This window comes from Plectropomus leopardus, chromosome 9, assembly GCF_026936395.1.
Source record: "Plectropomus leopardus strain MGB_pleo_1.0 chromosome 9, ASM2693639v1, whole genome shotgun sequence".
Classification (NCBI taxonomy): Eukaryota; Metazoa; Chordata; class Actinopteri; order Perciformes; family Serranidae; genus Plectropomus; species Plectropomus leopardus.
Window position 1 is genome coordinate 17,646,707 of NC_142184.1, and position 26,386 is coordinate 17,673,092.

The 26,386-nt window shown below is 39.7% G+C and overlaps 1 protein-coding gene across 3 annotated transcripts in view; it reads right to left on the reverse strand.

The window, feature by feature from the left end:
- Nucleotides 1-7,697: 7,697 nt before the first annotated feature.
- cacna2d3a (calcium voltage-gated channel auxiliary subunit alpha2delta 3a) overlaps nucleotides 7,698-26,386 on the reverse strand; it is a 149,373-nt gene continuing 130,684 nt past the window's right edge. The window contains exons 31-37 of one of the 3 annotated variants that reach the window (XM_088082117.1): nucleotides 25,981-26,056; nucleotides 25,814-25,866; nucleotides 24,819-24,874; nucleotides 21,554-21,668; nucleotides 16,967-17,082; nucleotides 14,548-14,627; nucleotides 7,698-14,385 (exon numbers count right to left, since the gene is read on the reverse strand). In XM_088082117.1, the coding sequence (XP_087938243.1) occupies nucleotides 14,293-14,385; nucleotides 14,548-14,627; nucleotides 16,967-17,082; nucleotides 21,554-21,668; nucleotides 24,819-24,874; nucleotides 25,814-25,866; nucleotides 25,981-26,056 (589 nt within the window). In that variant the 3' untranslated portion in view covers nucleotides 7,698-14,292. The remainder of the gene's footprint in view (nucleotides 14,386-14,547; nucleotides 14,628-16,966; nucleotides 17,083-21,553; nucleotides 21,669-24,818; nucleotides 24,875-25,813; nucleotides 25,867-25,980; nucleotides 26,057-26,386) is intronic. The other 2 variants (XM_088082115.1, XM_088082116.1) reach the window with 2 other exon arrangements.

A 26,386-nucleotide genomic window follows, 5' to 3' on the forward strand; every position in this document is an offset into this window, starting at 1 on the left:
GCTGTCGGCCCATCGTGGGCTGAGGTAGACATGGCTGACCGTCAGCTTGGTGTGTCATGGCCAGAGAACATTGAGGAAATAAGGAGGGACAGGAAACAAAGCCATGCAGGGAGAGGAGGAAATGGGGAGGAAACAAGGTGTAGTGAAAAGGGGAGGATAAGCCAGGGACAAGTCAATGAAATAAGGTCTTAAGAGAGCAGGGGGAAAACAAGGTCTAGTAAAAAGAGGAGCTAATAAGGCCGAGTAATGAGAGGAGGAAATGGGAGAAACTGACAGAATGAGGTCTAAAGAGAACGGGGAGGAAAAGAAAAGGAAACAAGGCTCAGTAGGAAGAGGAGGAAATTGGGTTTAGTGAGATGGGGAGGAAGGACTCATCTCTGTTCTGCAGGTAATCGGGAGAAAGTCTACAAGAGGATGTTGTGACTTGGACTCAGGCTGGACCAGGGAAAGGACCAGCTAACGGATTGCCAAGGTCACAAGAGTGCATGTTTGTATGTAAGTATGTTCCATTACTTTTACACGGTCCATAAATGATGACAGCATTTTAGGAGGATTACTGTGATTCTCTATACTTAAAAAACACAAATTAACTGTCTCTTTGTATGCGAGTCTCACTCTTGCAAACGCACACATATAGCTACACACTTTTCTGCTTCCTTGCTCTCCTTCCTATTTCTGCTTTCTGAGGACTTGCTTGCCCTCTGCCTCTTTTAGCCTCACCTCCTCTCTCACAAATGCGATTGTGCGTTACTTTCCTCTTCTCCTCTCCCAGTGCTGACACACTGCAGGCACTTTAGATTACACAGCTCATTAATAATACACCTCCTACACCCACTAATAAGCTATATGAATCACAAACACTTATATATCCACCCACAGACATGCAATCACACACTCACACTGTGCCTCTGAGCTATGACGAGATCATGCCCCCATATTGCAGCCCTGATTATTTTTAATTACAACATGGCCCTTTAACTATGGAACTGCAAAACTTACATAAAAGCCCTAATCAACTGACTCGCCAGGCCTCCTTCCCCTGACTGTGGATCTCGAAATACAAACAGACGGCGTCACAGCCCAGCTTTCCTTTACCACAAAACACACGTCAGTGCCCAAGATTACCCCGCTGTGATGTCATGTCCTCTAAATGCTCCAGACAGTTAGGGTGAGAGAGAGCAGGAGGACCACATGCGTGAAACAAACACACAGTGCGTACTGTACGCATAAGCATAAATGTGTTAGCACAAGCGTGCACTGACACACTGATCAGAGATACAGAAAAGGGGGCGTGATGGCGGTTATGGTGAGCAAGAGAACAGGAGGACATACAAAGCTGCGGTTGATGTCAAGAGCAAGGTTTTGGATAGTCCAACGGTCAAGAGGCTAATGATGGGTGAGGGCAGGGTGAAGGAGGGGTGAGAGAGGGGCCGAGTGGGGGACACTGGGGCATATAAATGTCACATTGCTGCAGTGATTTTTCTGTCAGGACCTGTGGTTGTAACCTTAGCCTTCCTTTCACTGCTATGCTATGCAAAATAAGGGCGTTGAAGTCCCAGGGCCAGGCATACACAGAACATGCGGCTCATTGGTTTGGCCAATCATTCACACACATACAGTACACGCACACAAACACACACATGCACACACACGCACACACATGCGCACAAGCACAGATAGGACATTATTAAATATACAGTGTAGATATATATTGCGTCTTTGTGTGTGTTCAGTATGTATTGCATAAAAAAAAACAAAACCAGATGCCGATGTACACAGACACACACACAAACACACACACATGCCCACACGCACACACTTGCACAAGAGCACAAATAGGACATTATTAAATATACAGATATATATTGCATTTCTGTGAGTTCAGTATGAAAAAAACAGATGCTAATGCACAAACACACACATGCAAACACACACATCAGAGTGCGTGCGCGCACACACGCACACACGCAAACACACACACACACACACACACACACACACACACACGCACACTAATGTGCCAATAAGAGAAACCATTTAGTCCTGTCCACACTGAGTTCATAGAGAGTTAGCAGGAGCAGCTCTCCAGCTGAGGTATAAAGATACAAATCAAACACGACAGATGGACACACACACGCGCGCTCACACATACATACACAGACTTCCATAAAAGTTTGATGTAACCACACCATGCCCAGAGACGCCATGTCCAAAAAAACACTGCATCAATTATCACATCAACATTCAGCCTTCATCAGCACAGCAGGATTTATAGCAGGCATTGGGCAGCCAACAGCCAATAGTCCCTAACTCATTGATCAGTCCTTCATCCAAGATAAACATGCTGATGCTGATGAACTGTGATCCGAGGGAACTTTAAAATACTCTCAATACTTACAGTGGATCTCAATCCCAATCCATCCCAGAGACCTGGGGACAAACTCAGGCTGAAAGCCAATGGTGTTGCTTGCTTTGCGCTATGATATTGTGAGACCACCTACTTTGGTGCAATCAGCCCGCCTTTTCCCTCCGTTGCCTCCCTGACCTCCAATCTAGCTTTCCTCCTTCCCCTTGCTTACCCTCCCTTCTCTACTCACTCCTGACTGTCCATTCTGTTAGGTTGGCCTACACTCCAAAAACAGCCGGGGTGCTTTTGAGTGGCAGGGGCAAGGCAGGGGGCTCCTGGGTCTCCATTTAGCCACTTCCTGTTTGAGGGAGCCAATATGTATGCCCCTCCAGGCCATTGCTCAGCTTGCCATGTGTAACCAAATGAGGCTTTTCGTGGACTCGACGAGCTGGCAGAGCTCAGATCACAGCTACAAAGACTCCGCTGAATATGCTAATATTGAAAAATCTCCCTCAGCTTGTTTGTACAAACACAGGATGGAATGCTAAATATATGCCTATGATTTGTTCTGGTTTTGTTATTCAGTATTTGGCTGAGGAGAGTAAGCTGCATGTCTGAAAGAAAATTGATGAACTACAGGCTGGTGAATTATATGTACCCTTCTTTCCAAATATATACTGTATGCTAATCCATAACAGAGCACAACAACAATGAGATATGGTTTCTCTGTTTCTCTAACTCTCACCCATTTTCTCATTCTTTCTTTAATTCATGCACACACAAACACAAACACAAACACACACACACACACACACACACACACACACACACACACACATTCCTACACACCCAACAGTGGACTATGATTCTCTACTGACCAAGTGTGGACTGCTTTTTGAGAAACAAAAATCTACAATCTACAATCTACAATTTCATTTAGCAGACGCTTTTATCCAAAGCGACGTACAACACAAAAATGAAATTATTTGAGGCATATTGTTGAAAGTTTTCTCCTAATTGAATTTAAAACATGAATTAATTGTATATTTCAACATTTTCTTGTAATAAACAGAGTTTACATTTGCATACACACATCTTCAACCTGATCAGCCAAGAGAAAGAAAAAGGAAGTCCGGTAGCCAGGACATGTACAGGCAGGCTTTTGGTTAATAAAGACAACCTATTATACTGAATCCAATTCACAATATTAAAGCTTCAAGAAGCAATAAAAGACCCTTCGTATCCCCAAGTATGTCAGGGTAATGGTGAATTCCAGCTAAAGCGGCCATTCAATTCTGTGAGAGTCGGATAATGCACACATGATGTAGTACTTCCAGGGCACTGAAGGGCACATAAATTCCACGTCATCTTTGTGTGCATCATTTGTAGACCAAGATAAAAATTTGTCCAAACCCCAGAGGGAAAAAGAATGCCGAAAATAGTCTAGGTGTGGATTACCTCTAAGGTTGTGAGATTGAACTTTATCCAGGACAGGCAAATTTTAAAGACTGATGTCTAAACGAGTGTGGTTTATATGTAAGGGTTTTAACAGACTGAGCCAATGAATCTGACATTTCACCTGCGTTTTACCTTGAATATAGCTCTTTGCTTTGGACAACTGACTTTAAAATTCACCTGCCGTGGATAAGAATCAAAACCTCAACCTCATGAATTCCAAACCTTAATTAAAGCTGCAAGAAGTGATGAAAGGGCCTTCACATCCCCACATTTGTTGGGGTACTGGTGAACTCTAGCTGAAGCGGTTGTTTATTTCTGTGAAAGTCCGATAATGCACGCAGAGAGTTTGAACCCTAGACTGAGATATTTCACATGGTGTAATACTTCCAGCGACCACTATATGGCACTAGAGGGCATATAAGTTCCATGTCATGTTAGTGTAAATTAGTTGTAGACCAAACCATGAAAATTTAATGTAATTTAAAACATAATTGTCTGGCAAGGCTAACTTCCTGTTGCCAGTAGGTAGCACTATTATAACTAGGGATTATTGTCATACGGATGTGTTCAGGGCGGGACCTTGAAACCTATGAAGTTTCAGGCAGATTGGATAACCATGAGAATGCAAGGTTAAGTTCAACAGTATGTCAAAAATATGCAAAATGTCAGGAGGTTTGGTTCAGTGGGTAAATCAAGCAGTTAGTGTGCTTGAGGTTGCAGGTTCAAGTCTTATCTGGGACAGGTGACATTTGACTTTTATAGTATAAATAAAATATCAGCTGATATATCTGTCTGCACTGACATACCTTGCAACAAACACTTAAAACATGGACAAATACACAGTTGTCTCCTTGTCTCCTGAATTTTCATATAATGAATACTGAATTTTCCTTGCCAAGAACTGATTATGAACTGAACTGATTATTGGCCTGACTCATATATCAGTCGTGTTTTTGAAAGACATCACTGCTATGATACTGAACTAAGTGGAACATATGAATTGCCATAAGGTTCAGCTCAGTGGGTAAATCAGGTGGTTAGTATTCTTGAGGTTGGTGGTTCAAGATTTACCTAAAACAGGTGATGTTTGACTTTTATGGCATGAATGAAATAAAATATCTGCTAATATATCTGTCTGCTCTTCTGATATAAGTTATCGTGATGTACTTTGCAAAAAAAAACTTAAAACAGTTAAACACACAACTGTCTCCTGAATTTTCATATACCGAAAATGGAATTTTTTACGTAAAGACAACGTCAAAATCTTGTGTAGCATCAGGAGGTTTAGCTCAGTGGGTAAATCAGGTGGTTGGTGTGCCTGAGGTCGGTGGTTCAAATCCCACCTGCAACAGGTAGATTTTGAAGACTAAATTAAACCCAGAGCAAGCATAGAGCCTCAAGAGAATGTTTAATACATGATGTTGGCTTGAGAGACAGGAAGTTAAGGTAAAGACAAGAAGTTAAGTTAAGAGACAGAAAAGTCTGTCAAGTTACATGCAGTTGGGTTGTGGGACAGGAAGTTGAGGTGGGAAACAGGAAGTTTGGTTGAGAGACAGGAAGGTTAGTCAAGTTACAAGAAGTAAAGTGGAGAGACAGGAAGTTGAGTGAAGGTAAAAGATTGAGGTAAATTAGCCACTATTTTATTTTATCAATACCATAAAATATCATTTGGCTGTACATTCATACAGTTTAGGCACTGACTGTGATATTTCAGAACAAATTAAGACACATAAAGTTGAGTTATATATGATTATGGCCGATAAATCAGGTGAAGTGGTCGTGAAACAGGCAAAACCAGTATCAGCAGGTGCATCTGTCGAAATCAAGGAATATTGGCCTGACTCATATATCAGTTGAGTTTTCGACAGACATCCCTTCTAATTCTGAATTTTGCATCTCAGAAGCATATGACCCTTATACCAACAGAGCAGCCAGAAATATCAGTTGATATTTTAATTTATTCATGCCACAAAATATAATTTGGCTGTAGATTCATACGGTTTAGACACTGTGATATTGCAGAACAAATTAAGACACGTAAAATTGAGTGATATATGATTTTGGCTAATAAATCAGGTGAAGTGGTCCTGAAACAGGTAAAACCAGCATTGGCAGATGCATCTGTCGAAATCAAGGAATGTCAGCCTAACTTATATATCAGTTGAGTTTTCAACAGACATTACTTCCAATACTGAATTTTGCATCTCAACAGTATATGACTCTTATACTAGCAGAGCAGCCAGAAATATCAGTTGATATTTTATTTTATTTTTGCCACAAAATATAATTTGGCTGTAGATTCATACGGTTTAGACACTGTGATATTGCAGAACAAATGAATACACGTAAAGTTTAGTGATATATTGTTTTGGCCAATAAATCAGGTGAAGAGGTCCTGAAACAGGTAAAACCAGTATCGGCAGGTGTGTCTGTCGAAATCAAGGAATATCAACCTTACTTATATATCAGTTGAGTTTTCGACAGACATCACTTCCAATACTGAATTTTGCATCTCAACAGTATATGACCCTTATACTAGCAGAACAGCCAGAAATATCAGTTGATATTTTATTTTATTATTGCCACAAAATATAATTTGGCTGTAGATTCATACAGTTTAGACACTGTGATATTGCAGAACAAATGCATATACGTAAAGTTTAGTGATATATGATTTTGGCCAATAAATCAGGTGAAGTGGTCCTGAAACAGGTAAAACCAGCATTGGCAGATGCATCTGTCGAAATCAAGGAATGTCAGCCTAACTTATATATCAGTCGAGTTTTCAACAGACATCACTTCCAATACTGAATTTTGCATCTCAACAGTATATGACTCTTATACTAGCAGAGCAGCCAGAAATATCAGTTGATATTTTATTTTATTTTTGCCACAAAATATAATTTGGCTGTAGATTCATACGGTTTAGACACTGTGATATTGCAGAACAAATGAATACACGTAAAGTTTAGTGATATATTGTTTTGGCCAATAAATCAGGTGAAGAGATCCTGAAACAGGTAAAACCAGTATCGGCAGGTGTGTCTGTCGAAATCAAGGAATATCAACCTAACTTATATATCAGTTGAGTTTTCGACAGACATCACTTCCAATACTGAATTTTGCATCTCAACAGTATATGACCCTTATACTAGCAGAACAGCCAGAAATATCAGTTGATATTTTATTTTATTCTTGCCACAAAATATAATTTGGCTGTAGATTCATACGGTTTAGACACTGTGATATTGCAGAACAAATGCATATGCGGAAAGTTTAGTGATATATGATTTTGGCCAATAAATCAGGTGAAGTGGTCCTGAAACAGGACATTTGTTCACTCAACTTTACATGTCTTAATTTGTTCTGCAATATCACAATCAGTGTCTGAATGAATGTACAGCCAAATTATATTTTATGGCATTGATAAAATAAAATAATGGCTAATTTACCTCCATCTTTTACCTTCACTCAACTTCCTGTCTGTCCACTTTATTTCTTGTAACTTGACTAAACTTCCTGTCTCTCAACCCAACTTCCTGTTTCCCACCTCAACTTCCTGTCTCAGAACACAACTGCATGTAACTTGACAGACTTTTCTGTCTCTTAACTTAACTTCTTGTCTTTACCCTGACTCCCTGTATCTCAAGCCAACATCATGTATTAAACATTCTCTTGAGACTCTATGCTTGCTCTGGTTTTAATTTAGTCTTCAAAATCTACCACGTAAAGGTGGGGTTTGAACCACCGATCACAGGTACACTAACCACCTGATTTACCCACTGAGCTAAACCTCCTGATGCTTCACATTCTTTTGACATTCTGTTTAAATCAATATTGGCAGTCTCTGGAAAACTAATCAAGTAAGGTCTTGGCAGGAATTTCATATTCAGTTGCCTTTATGAAAATTCAGGTGACAATTGTGTGTTTAACTGTTTTAAGGGTTTGTTGCAAGGTACATCATTGATAACTTATATCAGCAGAGCAGACAGCTATATTAGCAGATATTTTATTTCATTCATGCCATCAAAGTTAAATGTCACCTATTCCAGATAAGATTTGAACCATAAACTTTTAGAACACCAACCACTTGATTTAGCCACTGAGCTAAACCTCCTGACATGTCACACATTTTCAGCTTTCCATTTAGCTCACTATTGGCAGTGACATCTGTGGAAAACTCATCAACTAAGTTCTTGGCAGGGAAAATGTAGTATTCAGTGTATGAAAATTCAGGAGACAAGGAGACAATTGTGTGTTTAATTGTTTTAAGTGTGTGTTGCAAGGTGTGTCATAGATAACTTATATCAGCAGACAGATATATCAGCTGATTATTTATTTTATTAATGCCATAAAAGTCAAACATCTCTTGGTCCAAGTAAGACTTGTACTTGCAATCTCTGGCACTCTACCCACCTATTTTATCCACTGAGCTAAACCTTCACTCAATTCACATGCTTTTGATGTTACTGTTAGCTCAGTATTGGCAGTGACGTCTTACGAAAACTCGACTGAGATATGAGTCAGGCCAATAATCAACTAAGTTCTTGGCAGGGAAAATTCAGTATTCAGGAGACAAGGAGACAATTGTGTGTTTAACTGTTTTAAATGTTTGTTGCAAGGTATGTCATCGCAGACAGATATATCAGCTGATATTTTATTTTGTCAATGCCATAAAAGTCAAATGTTACCTGTCCCAGGTAAGACTTGAATCACCAACCTCAAGCATAATGAACACCTGATTTACCCACTGAGCTAAACCTCCTGACAATTCACATATTTTCTACATTCCCCTTTAACTCAGTTTTGTCAGCGACGTCTTTGAAAAACTTGACTGATATATAATTCAGTCCAATAATCAACTAAGGTCTTGGCAGGGAAAATTCAGTATTAGGTATGTTAAATTTGGGGCAAATTGGTCGATGCAAAGTGAAGTTACAACGGCTTCCTCTTTTGCTGCGAAGATAGCATCACCATAACAATGGCATTAAAGGAAAACTCACAACCATTTGATAACTTTTCATCACCAAGGGATTAAGATTGGACCCACCAAATTCGAGGTTAATCAGATTAATCCTGTAGGATAAGTTTGCAAAAGCGCAACAGGGGAATAAATGCCAAAATGAGCACAAAATTAAGTATGTCCTGCTTCCTGTTGGGTTTCTGAGGTTCAAGAGGCTCTTTTGTACATCAGGACATGATAGACACATTTACCAGATTTCAGACATGCAGATGAAATGCAGTGAGAGGGCTGCCTTGTTGAGATATTGTAGGGGGCCATGTTAGCACACTGATAGAAAATTTGCATTGCAAACATTTTTCTTCCTGTGGCCAGTAAGTGGCACTATTATGACAAGTTAAAATTGTCATACAGATGTGTTCAGGGTGGGACCTTTATCAAACCTATTAAGTTTCAGGCAGATTGGACGATATACACCAAAGTAACGACAATTTCCTCTTGCATGGCGAGACATCAAAATTGTACACCACGCCACAGGAAAACCGTAAAAGTTTTGCACACACCTTTGCAAACTTTTCATTACCAAGGGGTAGACCAAAGACCAAATTTGAAGTCGATCAACTTAATCCTGGAGGACAAGTTCGTAAAACTACAAGAAATCACCAAAAATAAGCACAAAATTCAAAATGGCCAACTTCCTGTTGGGTTTGGAGGTGGGTCCAAGAGGCCTTTTTGTGCGTCTGGGCATATTGCAAAAGTGTACTGAATTTCGTAATTGTATGTAAAACTGGCTATTAGGACTACAAATTAGGGGGTGCTGTGGAGTCATTTTGCCATACCCATTTCAAAAACCAAATTGCCAGGCTGGACATGTGTACCAACATGTTCAGTTTTTAAGCATGTTTAGACCTCCAAAAATGTGATTCATGTCCTAGAAAAATAATAATAATTCCTCACATTTCTTGCACTGGTCAGTGCTTGGGCCATAATAAAGGACTGTGAAAAAATGATGGTTGTTGGTGAGCTGTTAAAAATCCTCTTTCCAGCCTGCAGAGGCAGTGCTTAGTATGTACTCTCACAGCACACACCTGAAGGTCCCCTGTTGGACCCCAACAGGACCTTCAAAATGTCCCCTGTTGGATTACTGGTCCACTGTTGGTGAATGTGTCACAACGCAGAAGCCCCTACTTAGATAGGTATGCAAGTGTCAACACACACACACACACACACACACACACATGCGCGTGCAAACACGTGCACATACACCTACACAAACAAGCATGCACGCACACACACACACACACACACACACACACACACACACACACACACACAGACAGTATTAGTACAGCTGGCTGTCAGGTCCTCAAGCTCACCAAGAGGTCCATAAGTACTGAAGGCTTTTCTTCCTGTCACAGCATGGGGTACACAACTAACTCTGTGTACGAGTGTGTGTGTTAAGTGTGTATGTTTTCAGCTGGCACCTCTCAACTTTGGCAGCAGCGTGTCTCCTGGCACATGCAGGAACAAATTTGTCTTTGGGGTTTGGTTCAGTTTTCGTCTCTGAAGTGTGTGTGTGTGTGTGTGTGTGTGTGTGTGTGTTTGTGTGTTTGTATGGGTAGGTGCATGTGTTGGTGAGGTAGTCGAGAGGTCTGGTCATTATCACCACTGCACCCAGTGAGCATTTGGCCAGAACAGCAGGAAAAAAGGTAAAGGAGTGAGGGGATGGAGGTAAATAAGGACAGAACTGAGGACTTGAGATGATAAGAAGGCAAGGAATGAAAATAATAACAGCCCTGTGTTAAAATAATGTTATGGATGACACTGATGCCGCAAATGCAAAATCTATACAATGAACAACAAAATCTTACTAAGCAAAGTGAAGAATGTTCTAAATGAAAAATACCAAATGCCAAAAAATCCTTTTTCCTTTCTTTCATTGTTTCTCTAAAATTAGATATTCACAACTGTAAGACTATCCTCTATGTAAACCTAAGAACACATGCACAATAAGTTGCAGAGCTGAGATTTTGCTAGTCATTCTGCCGACAGAATCGTGTGTGTGTTTTCCCAGCTTGTCTTAGCCGTGGCGTGTTGTGGTCTCCGGGCCTGTGTGTGGTCCTCGTGCGGTTCAGCTGCTCAGAATCATTTCCATTTAAACATATCTGTGGTCCTCAATGCAAACCACCAATGTTATCCACTCCATCGGAGGTAACACCAAAAGCTTTGCCCTCTATGTGACCCCTTCTACATGTGTGATAGTGTTCGTGTTAATGCATGTGGATGTTTGCACAAATGTTTGAATGTGTGAATATGTGTGTGATTCACTGTCATCTATGTCTTCCGGCATATTAGCAAAAGAGATTTCTCATGTAGTCAAGTTAATGGTGAGCAAACAGGGTTAGAATGGTGTGACTGCTGATGGATTGGTGTGTTTTTGAGCTGCAGGGCCCCTTCAAGGCATTGTGTCCCAGTGATCAGTGACTCCCCTTTAGGGGTTCCTTCCCACCACAAACAGCATAGACTGGATCATTGAGAAGGAATGTGGGTGCTTTCTCACATAAGTTACCTTCAGTGATGCTTCTCTCACATGCTCTGTCTTTGAGTGCGTCTCTTTTGATGGATGAGGGTTATAGATGTGAATATAGAATAGAAGTGCCGTCCATGAGAACATTTGTTCGCTGAGCCAAACCTGTAAGACACATATTTATGTTTCCATTAAAACAAAGTGGATCTTCAACACATTCAGCCTTTAATGATGTGTCTTTTTATTTATTACCTTCAATTCTTTTTTCAGTTGTCTTTGTCTTTAGAGGATCAGTGTTTCAGATGTAGTGGCATCTAGTGGAGAGGACTGCAGATTGTAACCAGCTGAAACTCCCAGTCAGGATTTCTTCAGCGCTCAAGATCTCTTCCTCTCTTTTAAACAAACAACCCAGATGATTGAAAACATTACAAAAAGGTAAATACAAATCAGTGTTTCTCCAATGCTGTAGCAGCAGCATGCGACAAAAGGGCTTCTAGCCGAGCATCTGCTACTGTATGCTCATCTCCAGACATTCAGGAGGTTTTTACTGGGAGCCGAATTATAAGCAGAGGTCTCTTTCTCTCTAAAACAAACGGACCCGGTGATTCATAAAGTTAAGAACTCTAAATAAATTACTTCCACATTGAAAATTGTTTTTTATGTGATGCTGTTGGGCTTGTCGCACAGGGGCTGCTAACTTCGGTGGAGGTTGTGAAAACCCAAATGGCCCTTTCTAGAGCCAGAGTTTGGTTTCCCGTTCTGGCCTGGGTTACTGTAGAAAAATGGCGATGTCCATAAACAAGGACCTGCCTCCTATGTAGATATAAAGAGCTCATTCTAAGGTAATACAAACGTAATTCTAATTTTCAGGTGATTATGCACCAAAGAAAACTTACAATGAATCCCATAAAAGTCCAACACAATGGATATAAAGCATTAAAAAAAGAAAGAAAATATACTGTTTTAGCAATGCAGCAATGAACAACCTAATCACACAAAGAGAACTAGCCAAATCAACATCTCACCTTTGTGACAAGCATGTACATGCAGTGTGCAGTGCAATATTTCAAAAACATTGTCTTTTAGCATCTGCAGGGCTTTTGTTTCACCTACCAGTGTGTGGGGAGAACAGTTTACAGAAAACAGAGATGAGCATTTATCAGTCACAGGACCCTGAGGTGGCATCAGAGCTGCCATTGTAGCAGCTCCACAGAAAGCACATTTCTTTCCCATGTCTGCCTTTTGTACAAACATTGGATGCACTTTCCCATAACTCATCTGGCAAACAGGAAGGAATCACAGACTGGATTGGATGCCCTGACCCAAAACAGCTCCAGTCCCATTATACAGTGATAAATGACCCACCACCAAGTCGGGGATTCTTTGGACCATAGAAAGAGGAAGAACAGGATCAACTGGAAATGATTAGAGTCACACATTTTTGCTCAGGGGACAACATCAGTGAAACAGTGGAGAACAGATTAGTCCACTAAGACAGTGAGAATTACCTTGTCAGTGGAGGAGGATGTGGGGTTTAGTTGAACGGGCTGGTTGAGAGGTGGGGATAGAGAGGGAGATGAAGCATGTCCCATCGTTGACCACAGGGACCTTGGTGTTGACGTAGGGACCACAGCAGAGGGGCCTCCTGCTGGTACAGGGTCCCTGAGAACCACTGCTGTTTTTACTCATTGTGGTTGGTAGATGCACACAAACACATATGAGTTAGCCTGCCGTGGTACAGGAGACCTATTCTTGCATGTATGTTTGTCAGAACATGTCTAAGGATTTTTGTTTCTATTTCCTAAACAAATACAGATGTATGTTATGGTTGGCTTTCGATTCCAGTGTCATGGTCTTTATTGTCTCTCTTTGTGTGGGGGATCGGGCCTCTGAGGCAGAGGTTTACATGAATGACAGAAGAGTGAAACACCAGATGCACTCATACAAATGCATGCATGTGCACAAACATCTCTGCTTATTTCGAAGCTATAAAGCAGCCAAACATTTCCCCACAGCCAACCACTAAGAACAGATACTGTATTAATCAGTCAAATCTGCCAACAACAATAGACCAGTCTAGAGGGATCAGAAGTGATGCTTCATATTAACTCTATTGTTCTACTGGTCTGTTTCACTAAGAGCCTTTCAACAGCACAGCTTTCAACAACCACATACATTTTAAACATCATTTTATTTCAAAAGTACACAAACAGGACCAATATCGTTCAATAAGGCAAAGCTCAAATATTAACAACCACTCACGTCAGAGGACTCAAAATCTCATAGTCACAGTTTATGGGTACCACTTGCAAATCATAAATAAAACTTTTTCTTCATATATAGACTAGAACTTGTTTTTTTTTTTTTTCTTGTCATGAAAAAATGATCATTAGACAAACATTTCATTATGGCCCCAGCCACATATAATCATCTTTATCTTCTTTATTATTATTTTTTTTTAAAACTTCAGAATCATTATTGTCCATGAAAAATCAGAGTGGGCCGGGGGAAAGGTGCACCTGTCTTTCTCCACATGGGTGTTACGTGGCTCTAATGCCCATTTCCAAGCCCAGCTACAGACCCCAGCCCTTAGCTGCTACCTGAAAGGAATGAACATAGTAGTGTGAGTGTCAGTGGCTTTTATTGGACCACTTGTGCAGTTTTTAAGCTACTATGTGCATCGTTAGCATTGTTACTATGTTCAAAACTTTGCATCTTCCCAAAAACCTCTCCATGCAGCTCATGTGATATTGCTAAAGCACCGTAATGATCATTACTTAGCAGCTGTAATTCCTATTCATTATCAGTCCTCTCATGTGTGTCTTGGTCTTGTATGGAGGTACCTCAGGGCTCGGGGCTTTGCAGGTGGTGAGTTGGAATTGGGCAAAATTTTATAAGGGGCAGGAGTGTTTTTTTCTGTGGCATCGTTGCGATTCTTTTGCATGGCGAGCCAAGCCAATCCAAGTCAAGCTCTGGATGGAGAGTCGTGGCCGGCTCTGGTCACCTAGGGAACAGCGCCAGGAGGACGCAGAGCAGTGTTGCTGCAAGTGACGGGGTGAGACCCACAGCTCCTCCACACTCCATTGAGTTCTCCTTGAGAGAGAGACGGGGGTATGAACAGTTATATTAATAAAACACAAAAGCAGAATAAGCGGGGGACATATTGTGAAAGAAAGTACTATAATAGTGAGTGATCTATGTGTGTGTGTGTGTGTGCGCGTATGTGCACAATATTTGTGTTCGTGGAGTGAATACCTCTGGGTGAAAAGGATGACAGGTATCTGGGCGCCTCCTGTCCTTTTGCATCTTCAACCTCTCACACTTGAGAGATTCATTATGTGCAGCTGAAGTTAAGGCAATAACAGACAATGTGTACCCTCCGCAGGGTGTTTTCCTGCTGGAGTGTATTTCTTGTTTATAATGGAAAGGATTGCATGTTTTTGTGTGCACCATGGAAAGAGGTTCTTATGAAGGCACTGATACTTTTGCACACAGCACGGTGTGCAAAAAAGAGAGCACACTCGGAGCAGTGTTTGATAAGTTTTCTTTTGTTGCATAGCAACACAACAGCAGGCTTTATACTACAGTAAGCACTCCACAACTAAATAAACAGTGGTGGACATGTATATACAGTGTGACTGTGCTGCATAAAATTTCAGAGGGATGCACATTGTAGGAGAATCCAGCTCTGGTATGTGGTGACGAGCTAAGTTCCTTCACTCTGACTCCACTCTGAGCTGTGTCTGCTATTGATCAGTATCCCATCACAGTGCGGGCTGTTGTGTAACACAGTCCAAAAACACACACACACACGCATCTCTGTGAAACAGATTTCTAGTGCAGTGCTGTCTAAAAGCCTTAAGATCTTGTTCCTCACAACACTCTCATCTCTTTCATCCACCAAAAGGGTTAGGGGCAAACAAATTCCCAAAGTTCCTCACAAATTAAAATGCCCTATGCCATTTACGTCCCAGTTACATCGATGAACACACACTAGCTATGCGTTACTGTGACACTTGAAGTCAAGAGGTAGAGGATAGACTCCTTTCGTTAAAAAAAAAACATAAAACATAATCAGGTGATACTGTTATTTTTCTCAGTGTGGGGGGGTGGAAAAACTGCATTAAGTCAGTTATATAACGCATTAAAGTTGTCATCAAAGATCATTCATCCATTGGCCAAACCCAAATACTTATTTTTACCCCTTCCCCTCATTTTTGAGTGTCCCTATGTCCCTCAGAACAGAACCAGAAGAGGTAATGGTTGAAATCTTCCCCTATTAAATGGGACAACCCTTCAAAACCTTGATGTGTCATCAGTAGTCATCAGTGAAGTTTATGTAATAGTATTATCACAATGACGTTTATCTGATGGAGACAGTAAAGCATGGATACTTGTATCGTGCTGTCAATCGATACATCAAGTCATAAAATAAAAAGAACACTGCTACATTAACAGGCAATAAGTGGTTCTCTGTTGGCTAACATTAGCAATCCTTAGTCGTGCCACTCTGTAATGATATCCAATAAGTTGTAACAGATGCAACAACCTCACTGCTGGACATAAGTTATATGTGACACTGAAAAACGTCAAATGCGGCACTGTCATGCCATGGTTTCTCACTCATTCTTTTGTCTATGGTGGGCATTTGAATTAACAATTAACAGTTGAAGCATATGCTACCACAAATAGATTTTCCAGTGCTATTGAAGTATATATGTATATATACTGTTATACGTTGCACCATAAGCCGAGCATACTTTTGTCAAAGACAGAGCAGTTAGTTACCATTCATTGTGCTGGGTCTAAAAGTTTGCATTCACTCACTCTGCACTATGCTTTTCCTCTCTTCCATTGACCTGACCAGCTCTGACCAGATCACCTGATCAATTATCCCAGTGCAACTCAAACTCCTGCTGCAGATTACACACGATGAGTTTCGCCTGCACTGTGTTCATGGACCCACAAAAATATCAGAATTTTAAGAGGGGGCCCAGAATGATAAAAAAGGGGGGACTGGCACAGCAGATTCAAATTCAAAAATTAAAAAAAAAACCAAAACAAAACAGTCGCTAACATTAGCTTTTTAGGTATTGAGACATCAGCATTTTTCTAACAATTGTTTTGTTAAACTAATTATTAAAAAAAGACGATAACATAAAACTTGAATAATACAATGCAATGACTGGTGCGATTATTTAAATCTTAAATAATGAAGAAAATACATTTCTGGGTTCTGGGCTTCTCTTATTGCTGGTGCAGCCATCTTGCCAATGATTTCTCATAACACTTAGTTTTGAATGTGACTCTGAATAAACTTATTTTGGACACCATGCTCTTTTGCTTAGAGTGGTGAGGGCTGAATTGTAAGGGCAAGGGGAGTACTGGGATTGGGACATTTATTGGTCTACTTCTGAGTGAGTATATTGCAAAATGCATCAACTATTTAACATTTGAGCTGGGGCATTATTATTAGTCTTTGTTGCTTTTAATCAAGTTCTCTGTTCAGATTGTCATGGTTTTATAGTAAATGTTGCTTTACTCATTTTAAAATCCTTGTCAAATGTAGCTCCAAAGCATCCTGGTGCCTCTTCCTCCCTTTCAGGATACACACATTTTACACTGTAATCATTTACTCAGTCCCCCACCTCTCCAGTCTTTGGCCATTGAAGGATATACATGATTTCGATGGGGTCCATGGTGATTGGCTCGAACATGCTGCAGTCACACTTGTTGTCCACCACCACCATGAAGAGATTACTGCTGGGGATCTGCTGGATCACAAAGGACCTGCCAATCAAAGCACAGACAGCCAGAAACAGAAAAAAAGATGAGGAAGGAAGAAGAGAGAGGGAGGAAAGGACGACTGAGAGCTGGATTGGCAAGTAGACAAGGCGCATGGGTATGATGTAAATTTCCATGTGTGTCAGAGGATTTGTGTTATGAGTGTTCACATTCTCCCCTGGCGGAGGGGAGATGCAGTGAAGAGACTCCACTGGATGCATGTCAAGAAAATGACTTGTCTCACCACCAGCTGTCAATAAACATACAGAGACATCGAAGGACTCACACCAACACGCACACGATGTATACACACATACTTTTTTTAACTCACTCCATCCCCTCCTCTTCCTCATTCTCTCCCCTTTCTTCTCTTTCGTCTTTGTTATATCGTATCCAAAGCGAGCACCAATGAAGTGTTGCAGAATATAAAACACTCAAAAGGGAGACAAATGGGAACCACACTTTTGTGCTCATAGCTTCCCATGGTTGTGTTTTACTGGCCTGAGAGATCAGGCCTCGCCTCGGCCTCCTGGCCAGTGATTTACGACCTTGGATATGCTTTATGAAGAAGAGAGCTCGTAAAGATGATCTCTTCTTTCTGTCACCCTTTCTTTCTTTATCTCTTGCTTCTCTCCCTCCCTCTCTTTGGCCACAGCTGGGTGATTTATCGAGTTCATCGTGAGGCATTTATCAGACACGTATGAGAACATGCACGTGTGACTGAGTGGACACACACAAAATGCAGAAATACAGCCATACACTCTCTCAACTTTTGTGAGGGAGGAAGTAAGACAAAGAGGGAGAGACCTGCTAGATCAAAACAGACCTAGAAATATCTCCATCCTTACTAATTCAATACCATGACCAATTTCCTCTGACCACAAACAGCCTTCGATCCCTGAGTAGCACCAATCCACCGCACTCTAATACAGTTATCCCACCGTGACCAACCAAACCCAACCAAACCAGCCCAGCAAATAGGCCAAGCCAGTTCCAATCAGGGTGAATTAGGATCTGCTGATGTTTAATAATCCGTGCTCACCCCTGCACAGCGCCAGACCGGCCCAGCTCAGCCCGCTGATAGAAAGCAGAGCAAGTGTTCTTGGAGAAAAGACTTAAACACATCCTGACAGCACAGCTGCTGGCCTTGAACATACCCAGTGCTGGGAAAGGGAGCACTACGCCGCATAAGAAGGCACACACTCTGACACACACAAGGATGTGTACAGTATGCACAGATACACAGAGACAGACATTAATGCATATTGCTCGCACAAGCACACAGACGGTTAAGACTATGTCTTCTTGACATGGTCTCCTGGTGCTGCAGCTTTTAGCAGCCAGCACAGAAACAGACTACAAAGACATCCAATTTGTTTCTCTGAGAAGAGATAGAGAACAAGAGAGAGTGACAGTGAGCGGCAGAGAGACTCACAGAAAGAAAGATAAGGAAGTGAAAGAGACGGAAATCAGAAGTCAAACAGATGTATAGTATAGAGCTGATGTACTGTAGGAAAAGATAAAGACAAATGCAGACGTGGTGACAGAACGTGTCTTCTTCTCAAAGTTATGACAAAACATATCACATAATCTGCAGCTTAAGTTGATAAAAATTAGCACTGCATATCAGAACTTTTTGATCATGAAAGGAACATGTTTTATCTTTCCAGTGTCAGCCGTACTGAGGCTCATTTTAGGGGTTAGCATTAAGACGATAACACTTCACAATACATTAAGCTTTACACATGCTTTTGATGCAGAACAGTGGCAAAGTTTTTTTGACCGCTCATGGTAAAATTACTCTGTGCTCAGTGTTGGCTAAATGCAATATTTTTGTGTGTCCTGTAGAGAATGTTCCCATTTTCCAGTGATTTAATCATTGCATAACTTTAACCATAACCATGCACTGTATGGTTTCAGAAATATCTGTCATCACAGTTGGGATTTGACCAGTAATTACTGTGTGTAATTTAACAATTACTAATTCAATGAGCTGAAATTGCTCCAATAAAATCTCAACAAACAGGCTGGAGAGTTTTCAGTGCGATGCTGTCATTTTATTTCCATTTCTCTTATTACTTTTGGGGAAAATGGCCACCATGATTTCAGTATTCTCTTTTTAAAACCTTAACACATTTGACATGATTCCAATTAGGGTTGCAGTGGTATACTATTTCAAGGTATACAATAGTATGAATATCAACAGTTTTCATACAGTATACATCTGCTCATCCACACTATTGACAAAGAATGCAACAGAAAAGAGAATTTTACCATTTATTTTCAAATGGGAGATTTTTTTTATACATACTCCCATTAAGTTTTAATCAAAATACAGTGTTAATTACACTTGAAGAAAAAACACTTTAAGGACATGGTAACTGATGATAATCATTTTTATACTGTATACTGTGAAACCATGATATTTTGAGAGACTGTATTCATGCTATGACAATATCATACTGCTGCAAACTTTATTTCAATACAAAGAGTATTTGGTGGATTATTTAGTAATATCTCTAAATGATGTATTAAATAGATTTTTAGATTTTTAAATTCCACAAAAAGTTTAAAACAAAAGGTTGTGTTCAAGAACGAAGGCCTTGAAAAAAAAACAAGCATAAAAATGAAATATGGAATATGTGATTAAAAAAAAAGTCAAAACCAGACTAATTGCTAAGAACTGTTAAATCAAAAATTTCACATAATTTATAATTGAGCATGTAACAAGATTACCTTAATTTAACATATAAAATTTAACAACACTTTATGTTTATTTGTTTTTATACTTTATGTACATTATGTACATTATGTTTTTGTTTTCCAATCCTGCATACTCTAAAAGATCCTTTCTCCTCTGCAACCATGGCATTTAAAAGCTGTTTTAAAAGCTGTGTTAAAGAAACAAAACTTGCCTTATAGCACGGTGAAGTCACACCGTGATAATATGCACATAAGCAATCCAGCAGTACCATAATTATTAGTGTAACCTGGGAGAAGAGAGGGATGCATTTCAAGAATCTCTACATGAAATCACGTCTACACATCTGAGTATAGCACTGAAGCTGTAGCTCATTGCAACTTTGAACTTCTCTCTTTAAGGGACATTGCTCATCTGGGACGTTCGAGAGAAAACAAAGGAGTACGTGGAGCGGTAGGATATATGGCCGTGAGTATGGTCGCTAATAGTTCCCTTGAAGACCTTCTCTTGTTAGAGACATGACACACTCTTTGTCCTCAATCTCATGTTACAGTCATGACAAGCTGGCTTTACATTCATGGAGGTTAAATCATTCTATAGGGACACTTGAGCTATTATATCATTTGCTAGATTTCATTGTTTCTTATGATCTGTCACTACGTCTCACCCGTCAGGAAGTAATGGACAAATACAAATACCGACATCACACGCACACATGTACACACAGTCAAAACACAGTAAAGAGAGGTTTAACAGGCAAAAGCTTAGGGTATATTTCTGAGAGCATATAGCACACACACGTGTCCCAATGAAAATATGAGAGAAAGGCCTCAGTCAGCATGTAACGTGAAACAGATGTTTATCACCAATATCCTCTATTACTAATATGAGCTATAAAATTCCATATAACCGAAATAAAAACTCCATTTTACTTTGTCAAATTCATTGTGCTTTAAAAAAAGATTTATTTGAAGGCGACATGTTGCTCAGAGCACACAGCCTTGCCCGCTAATCCCAGATCGGGTGTCATCATCAGAGATGAGGCCATTCTTCTCTGAAGTCCGCCTGTGTCGTGTGTATGTGAGAGGGTGCGGTGTGTATGTATACTGTATGTGTGTTTGGTGGTCTGACTGCATCCTCAACCGCATTTTACTTCTAGCACCCAGGGCAGTGGTTACCCTGCTGACCTTGTGGGGCTGTACCGGCAGCAGACACACAAGGAAGACAGACAGACACACACACACACACACACACACACACACACACACACACAGGGTTTTGAGCCTCCCTGGCAGCTCCACAGCTGGGAGCAATGAAGGACCTATTGGAGGGATCCAGAGAACACCCCACAATTGCCTGACAGAAAAGCCCAAATTGTTAATGGGGACCACACTCATTTTCCCATTTTTAAAGGAAGCCTTTTTTCCACCTCTCTCCCTCATCTCTAAATGCCTCGTATTTCAAACTGCCGCAGGAGAGAGTGAGTGTCTGCGTGTGTGTGTGTCTCTGATGGATTGCCTGGGATAAAAGTGTTTTCAATGGACAACAAATGATTTAAATGTGTTTTTCATTATTTGGGATTATAGTGATAAAAATATTTCAAGAGTTAACAGGATAATTCATTTTTTATTGTGAGCTTGTTTTATGGAACATAGTGGCCTGCTGATATTCGAGGTGTTTTCCTGAATGGTAGACAGATATTTAGACTGTTGCTGTGTTGTGTGTGTGTGTGTGTGTGTGTGTGTGTGTGTGTGTGTGTGTGTGTGTGTGTCATACTTGATGCAGCCGTCACAGTCAACATTGCCTGTGTTCTCTTTGATGGTCCTCTCGGAGACGAAGGCCGGGTACTCTGTGTCGCATGGTACCTGCATGGACCGACCTATCCTCTGAGCTGGAGAGAGGAGGAAAGAAACGAAGGAAAGAAAAGAAGTAAGAAATGAGGAAAGAAAGAAAGAAAGAAAAAGAGTGAAAGAAGCAGTAAAAGAAAGAAATAGCAAATGAAAGAAAGACACGCCAAAAGAATGATCAAGAAATAAAGACAAAAAGAAAAAGAAATAAAGATAAAGCAAAACAAAGAAAGAGCAAAGAAAGAAAGACAGGGCGAAAGAAATAAAAGAAAGATAGAGTAAAAGAAAGCAAAGGAAAGAAAATAAAGCGAAAGAGGAACTCAGTGAGGAAGTCATCTAACATCCATTTCAAAGTCAAATACATATTTTAAATAGTTATGCAAATAGATTGTAAGCAAACAGTTAAACACACCACATCCTTGTAAATATACACGTTTGAAAGAAAGCAGCATTTCTGAACGAGAGCTGCTGCCTCTTGTCCTGCTGGAGATATTTCCATTATAAATCTTGGCCAGCCATTTATGCAGCATTGCTTGAACTCTCCTGCCACCCAGAGGTTTAAAATAATGCTACAGGAGTGGAAGGAGCAGGGGGAGGCAAATTCACGCATTTTACTATTTGGGTCAATATTTTTAAGCTGGCTTATAAAAGCAGGGGCTAATATAATAATTTGCATATTAAATATGAACATTTTAAGATGTGTGGCTTTATTTTTTTTTAACTAAATTTTTTTTAGTGCGGTCTTGCACACAGATTTCTAAAGATGGTGGATTATGTGGTGTAATTTGAATGGAGCAGTTTAATTACTGGATGTCAGCAGTGCAGCATTGTTGCATGGGGGGAAAAAAATGTGTGTGCAGTTGTATATAAACTATACGCATGTGAGAAACGCAGCCTACATGTATAAACGTCTGGGATTAGTTCAGCCTGAGAGGTCGTGTAGATTGGGTTACGGGCTGCTAAATTGGGGTGTTTCAGCTGTGTGTCACAGGCCTGTGTCTCTATTGTAAAAAGATATAGAAAGTGCTGCTAAGACCTGAGGCTAGCCAGCTGTGAAATTGTCTCGACTGCTTGGCGAGCAGCAATGCCCAGCTTCACTTCTTTCGGGATAAGAGTGTGCAAGGAAAGCATTTCATAGACTTTCATTTTGTGGTTCTTTCTCCTCTCTCACATTCACGTTTTAATATTTTCATATTAGTTTTGGCAAGTATTAATACTACAATGTGATGCTGCTTAGTGAGGCTTTAATTTCAGACGGGCAAACGGTGTTTGACACTCTATAAAACATAAGGCATCACAGCATTCATAGCCTGGCAGAAATGTGCACGTGTGTTAGTGGAAGAAAGTGAGACAGAAAAAGAAAGACAGAAAACCAGAGAAGGACAGAGAGAGAGATAGACGGAGTGAAAAAATAAAGAAAGCAATGCTGTTTTTCCTCTTATTACAGAGCGGATATTGCTTCCTACCACTACCAATATGACATACATCCATACAGATCATAAAAACATCATGTATAACCCCCTCTAGACACACAAACAAATACAAATGTGTGTGTACACCCTCTTTCACACTGAGGTCACTCGAGGCAATCTCGTGTTCTGCCATTTTTACATTTTGGGTTTTGGGATTGTGCCTCTTTATTCTGTTTTTCCAGTGGTCACACTGAGTCAGACCGAGAGGAAGCGGAGGGGAGATGGCGAAAATGAAGACAGGAGGTCAGTGCTGAGGACACTGGGTGTTTTTTCTGTACGCAATGAACTTTGTTCCATGTGAACTCAGGCACAAGATGAGAAACTGACACTATTGTACATTTTCATCTGTGGGTTATTTATTTTAAAAATACAAATAAAAACATTAAAAAGGCACACTTTAATTGTCATTCTCAAAGTTGTTAATATTTTTATGAGCAGACGTAAAAATGAGAAGGGAGTAATTTCTTTTTTTTCCTTTGCAAGACAGAAAAGTTCCCTGCAAAAACCATTAAACACATTTTTTTAGAAACTGAGAAATTAGGTGATCATTCATTGCTGCGCATGGTTATGTTGAGGCATAAACCTTGAGATTAAATGTAGGTGTTATGTTATTTTTTTTATTTTTTTATTTGTGTTTGGTGTTTGGTGTTATGTTAAAAACAACTTTAAAAACTTTAAAAATAGTTGATGTTTGGGAACTATGAGATCCATAAGAACCTCCCTGGCTCCACAATGCTTTAAAAGATATGAAGTAGGAGAAAAAGAAAATCTTGGCTGAAGACTTTGCAGTTTGCTGTTGCTTTTTGTTAAATAAAATAATTATTTATTTCTTACAATGCACTGTAACTTTTAGTCTTGTATTTTATACTGTGTTATTCCATTTTATCATAACTTTATTCTATGTCTTTATCTTGCAGATTCTTTAATGATTTTTGATTGTATTAAAATGTCTTTTTATATTGCGTGTCTTTTGCAGTTTGTATGTAAAGTACTTTGAATTGCATGTTGCTGAAATGTTCCAAATGAATAAACTGGCTTTGTCTTGTCTCCCAGTTTCCAAGAAAATAGTTTTCTGTTCTTTTTTGTATGATTGTTTTTCAAGAGAAAATATCTGTGTTTCCATCTTTTAGAAAATGGAAACAACTGTTTTGAATGTTTGAATGGAAAATAACAGGTAAACAATTACCTTTACATTTATATTTCTGAACTTAAAATTCAAGACCATAATAAATAGAGAAACTAATTAATTAATTTAAATAAACAGACCCATTTGATGTTTAATGAAAATATAAATTTTAAAAATGTGTACCGGTGTAAGTTATAACAATTTATAATCAAACGTACAAAGTTGTCTACAGATATTACAATGGTAAAGTGAGAATAATCATCCTGATTCTTTCTCCAGCTTTACCATAATTATTGACTAGAGATAATTAATTGAGGATCAGAATTATTTAGCTCATAATAATTTAAATCTGAACTATACCAGACATTCAAAACAAAACATGTTGAGCCACTTGAGCAGCTCTTAAAGTGTGTTATGTGGTGCTTTGTTCATGCACAAAGATGTATTTATTAGGAATGTGTATAATCAAAACTGTATAAAAACTTTTATTACAATGACAGTATATGCTGCATATGCTTATATGAGTGTGTGTCTGAGTCCGCTTACTCAGACACACAGAGAGAGAATATGCAGATCAGCAAATAGTTTGTTCTTACCTTTAGCTGTGAGGTCGGAGTACCACCAGCTGTACAAGTTAAACTCCACCAGGAATCTAAATATGGAGAACACATCGAACATAACAATACACTCTGACACATGCTTATATAACAGATACTGTTACACTCTCTAATGCATTCCGACCAACTTTTTACCTCCATAATAAAAGTTTCTTAAGAACTTAAGTCGGAAAAATTGTTTATTTTCTCCAAAGATCATCAATTTAGCTTTAAAAGTAAGCATGACACAGATATGAATCTTTGTTATTATCATAGTTCCATCATGTTTACATGCTTTTTAGATGCCACAAATCCAATTAAGCATGAAAAACTTGAGTGTTAAAAATCTACTGAGAATTCCTCAGTATCGGTGTCCCTGATTCTCACTCTTTCCATGTGAATAAAGCTGTAAATTACTTCTTTTTTTTTTTTTTTTTAAACTTTTGTCTGTGTATGACTTGTCCAACTAAAATACTTATGAAACAGATTGTTTTTTGTTTACCTCTGTTCAGATGATTTGGTTATATTTTCTCTCTTCAGTTGAACATAGAAGTTCACTCACTCATTTGTGAATTTAATAAAGCCCAAGTAAAACATACATTTAAAATGAAATGAATAAATCAAAAGATCACTAATATTCCAAAGACAAAAAAAAAAATGTCTTCACTGTGACCGCTTGTAAAATTAGCACTGACAACTCAATCCTCCCATGATGCACTGTGGCGACAACAGACCACCCAGAAAGACTCCACAACCACAACATGGCATCACGGGAATACCCGCGCTACAGGAAACATCAGGTAGCCATTACAGCTCATGATCACTGATGATCACCTCGACGTACACATGGAGGCACTCGTAAACAAACATACAGCTTATATATAGCCACACTGACAGGAGAGGCCACCATATGAGTCCTCCAAAGCACATGTATGCAGCTGGCGTATGCTATTACAAACAGACGGAAGACACTTTCACATACACAGATGTCTTACATGACAATCTCAGTCAGGATCCACTTCATGGCTGAGAAGAAAGCAAAGTACGGCTAAAGAAAAAAAAAAGGAGAGAATACTAGTCAGACAAAAAAAAAAATCCAACTTCGCATCGCATGGAGTGCAAACATTAAGCATGAACAAAGTGGAAAAAATGCAGTACTCACATCCAACAGTGTGTGTCCACTGTCACTGCTCTCTGAAAAAACCCAACATAGAGCCTGGTAGTCATACAGAGTGACCCTGAATGGGTAGAGATAAAAAAGAAAGACATCAGAGTTGAACTGAGATTAAGATTTAATGTTTTTATGGACAAGTAATGCAGCTGTCAGGAAGATGTAGCCAAGATAAGGCAATATAAGTCTTCATTTACACATTATCTCTACTATTACATGCCTGCGGGGCCTCCTGGACTGCTGTGAGGGAGCAGGAAGGAAAGATCCCACCTCTGCTATAACTGCTGCTTTACCTACGGATAATATATTGGATGGATGTGGCAAGAATGGGAAAAGGAAAGCAAGTGAAAGCCGAGAGCTTCCCGAGAGGTTCCTCATAGTGATGTAGGAAGGTGAG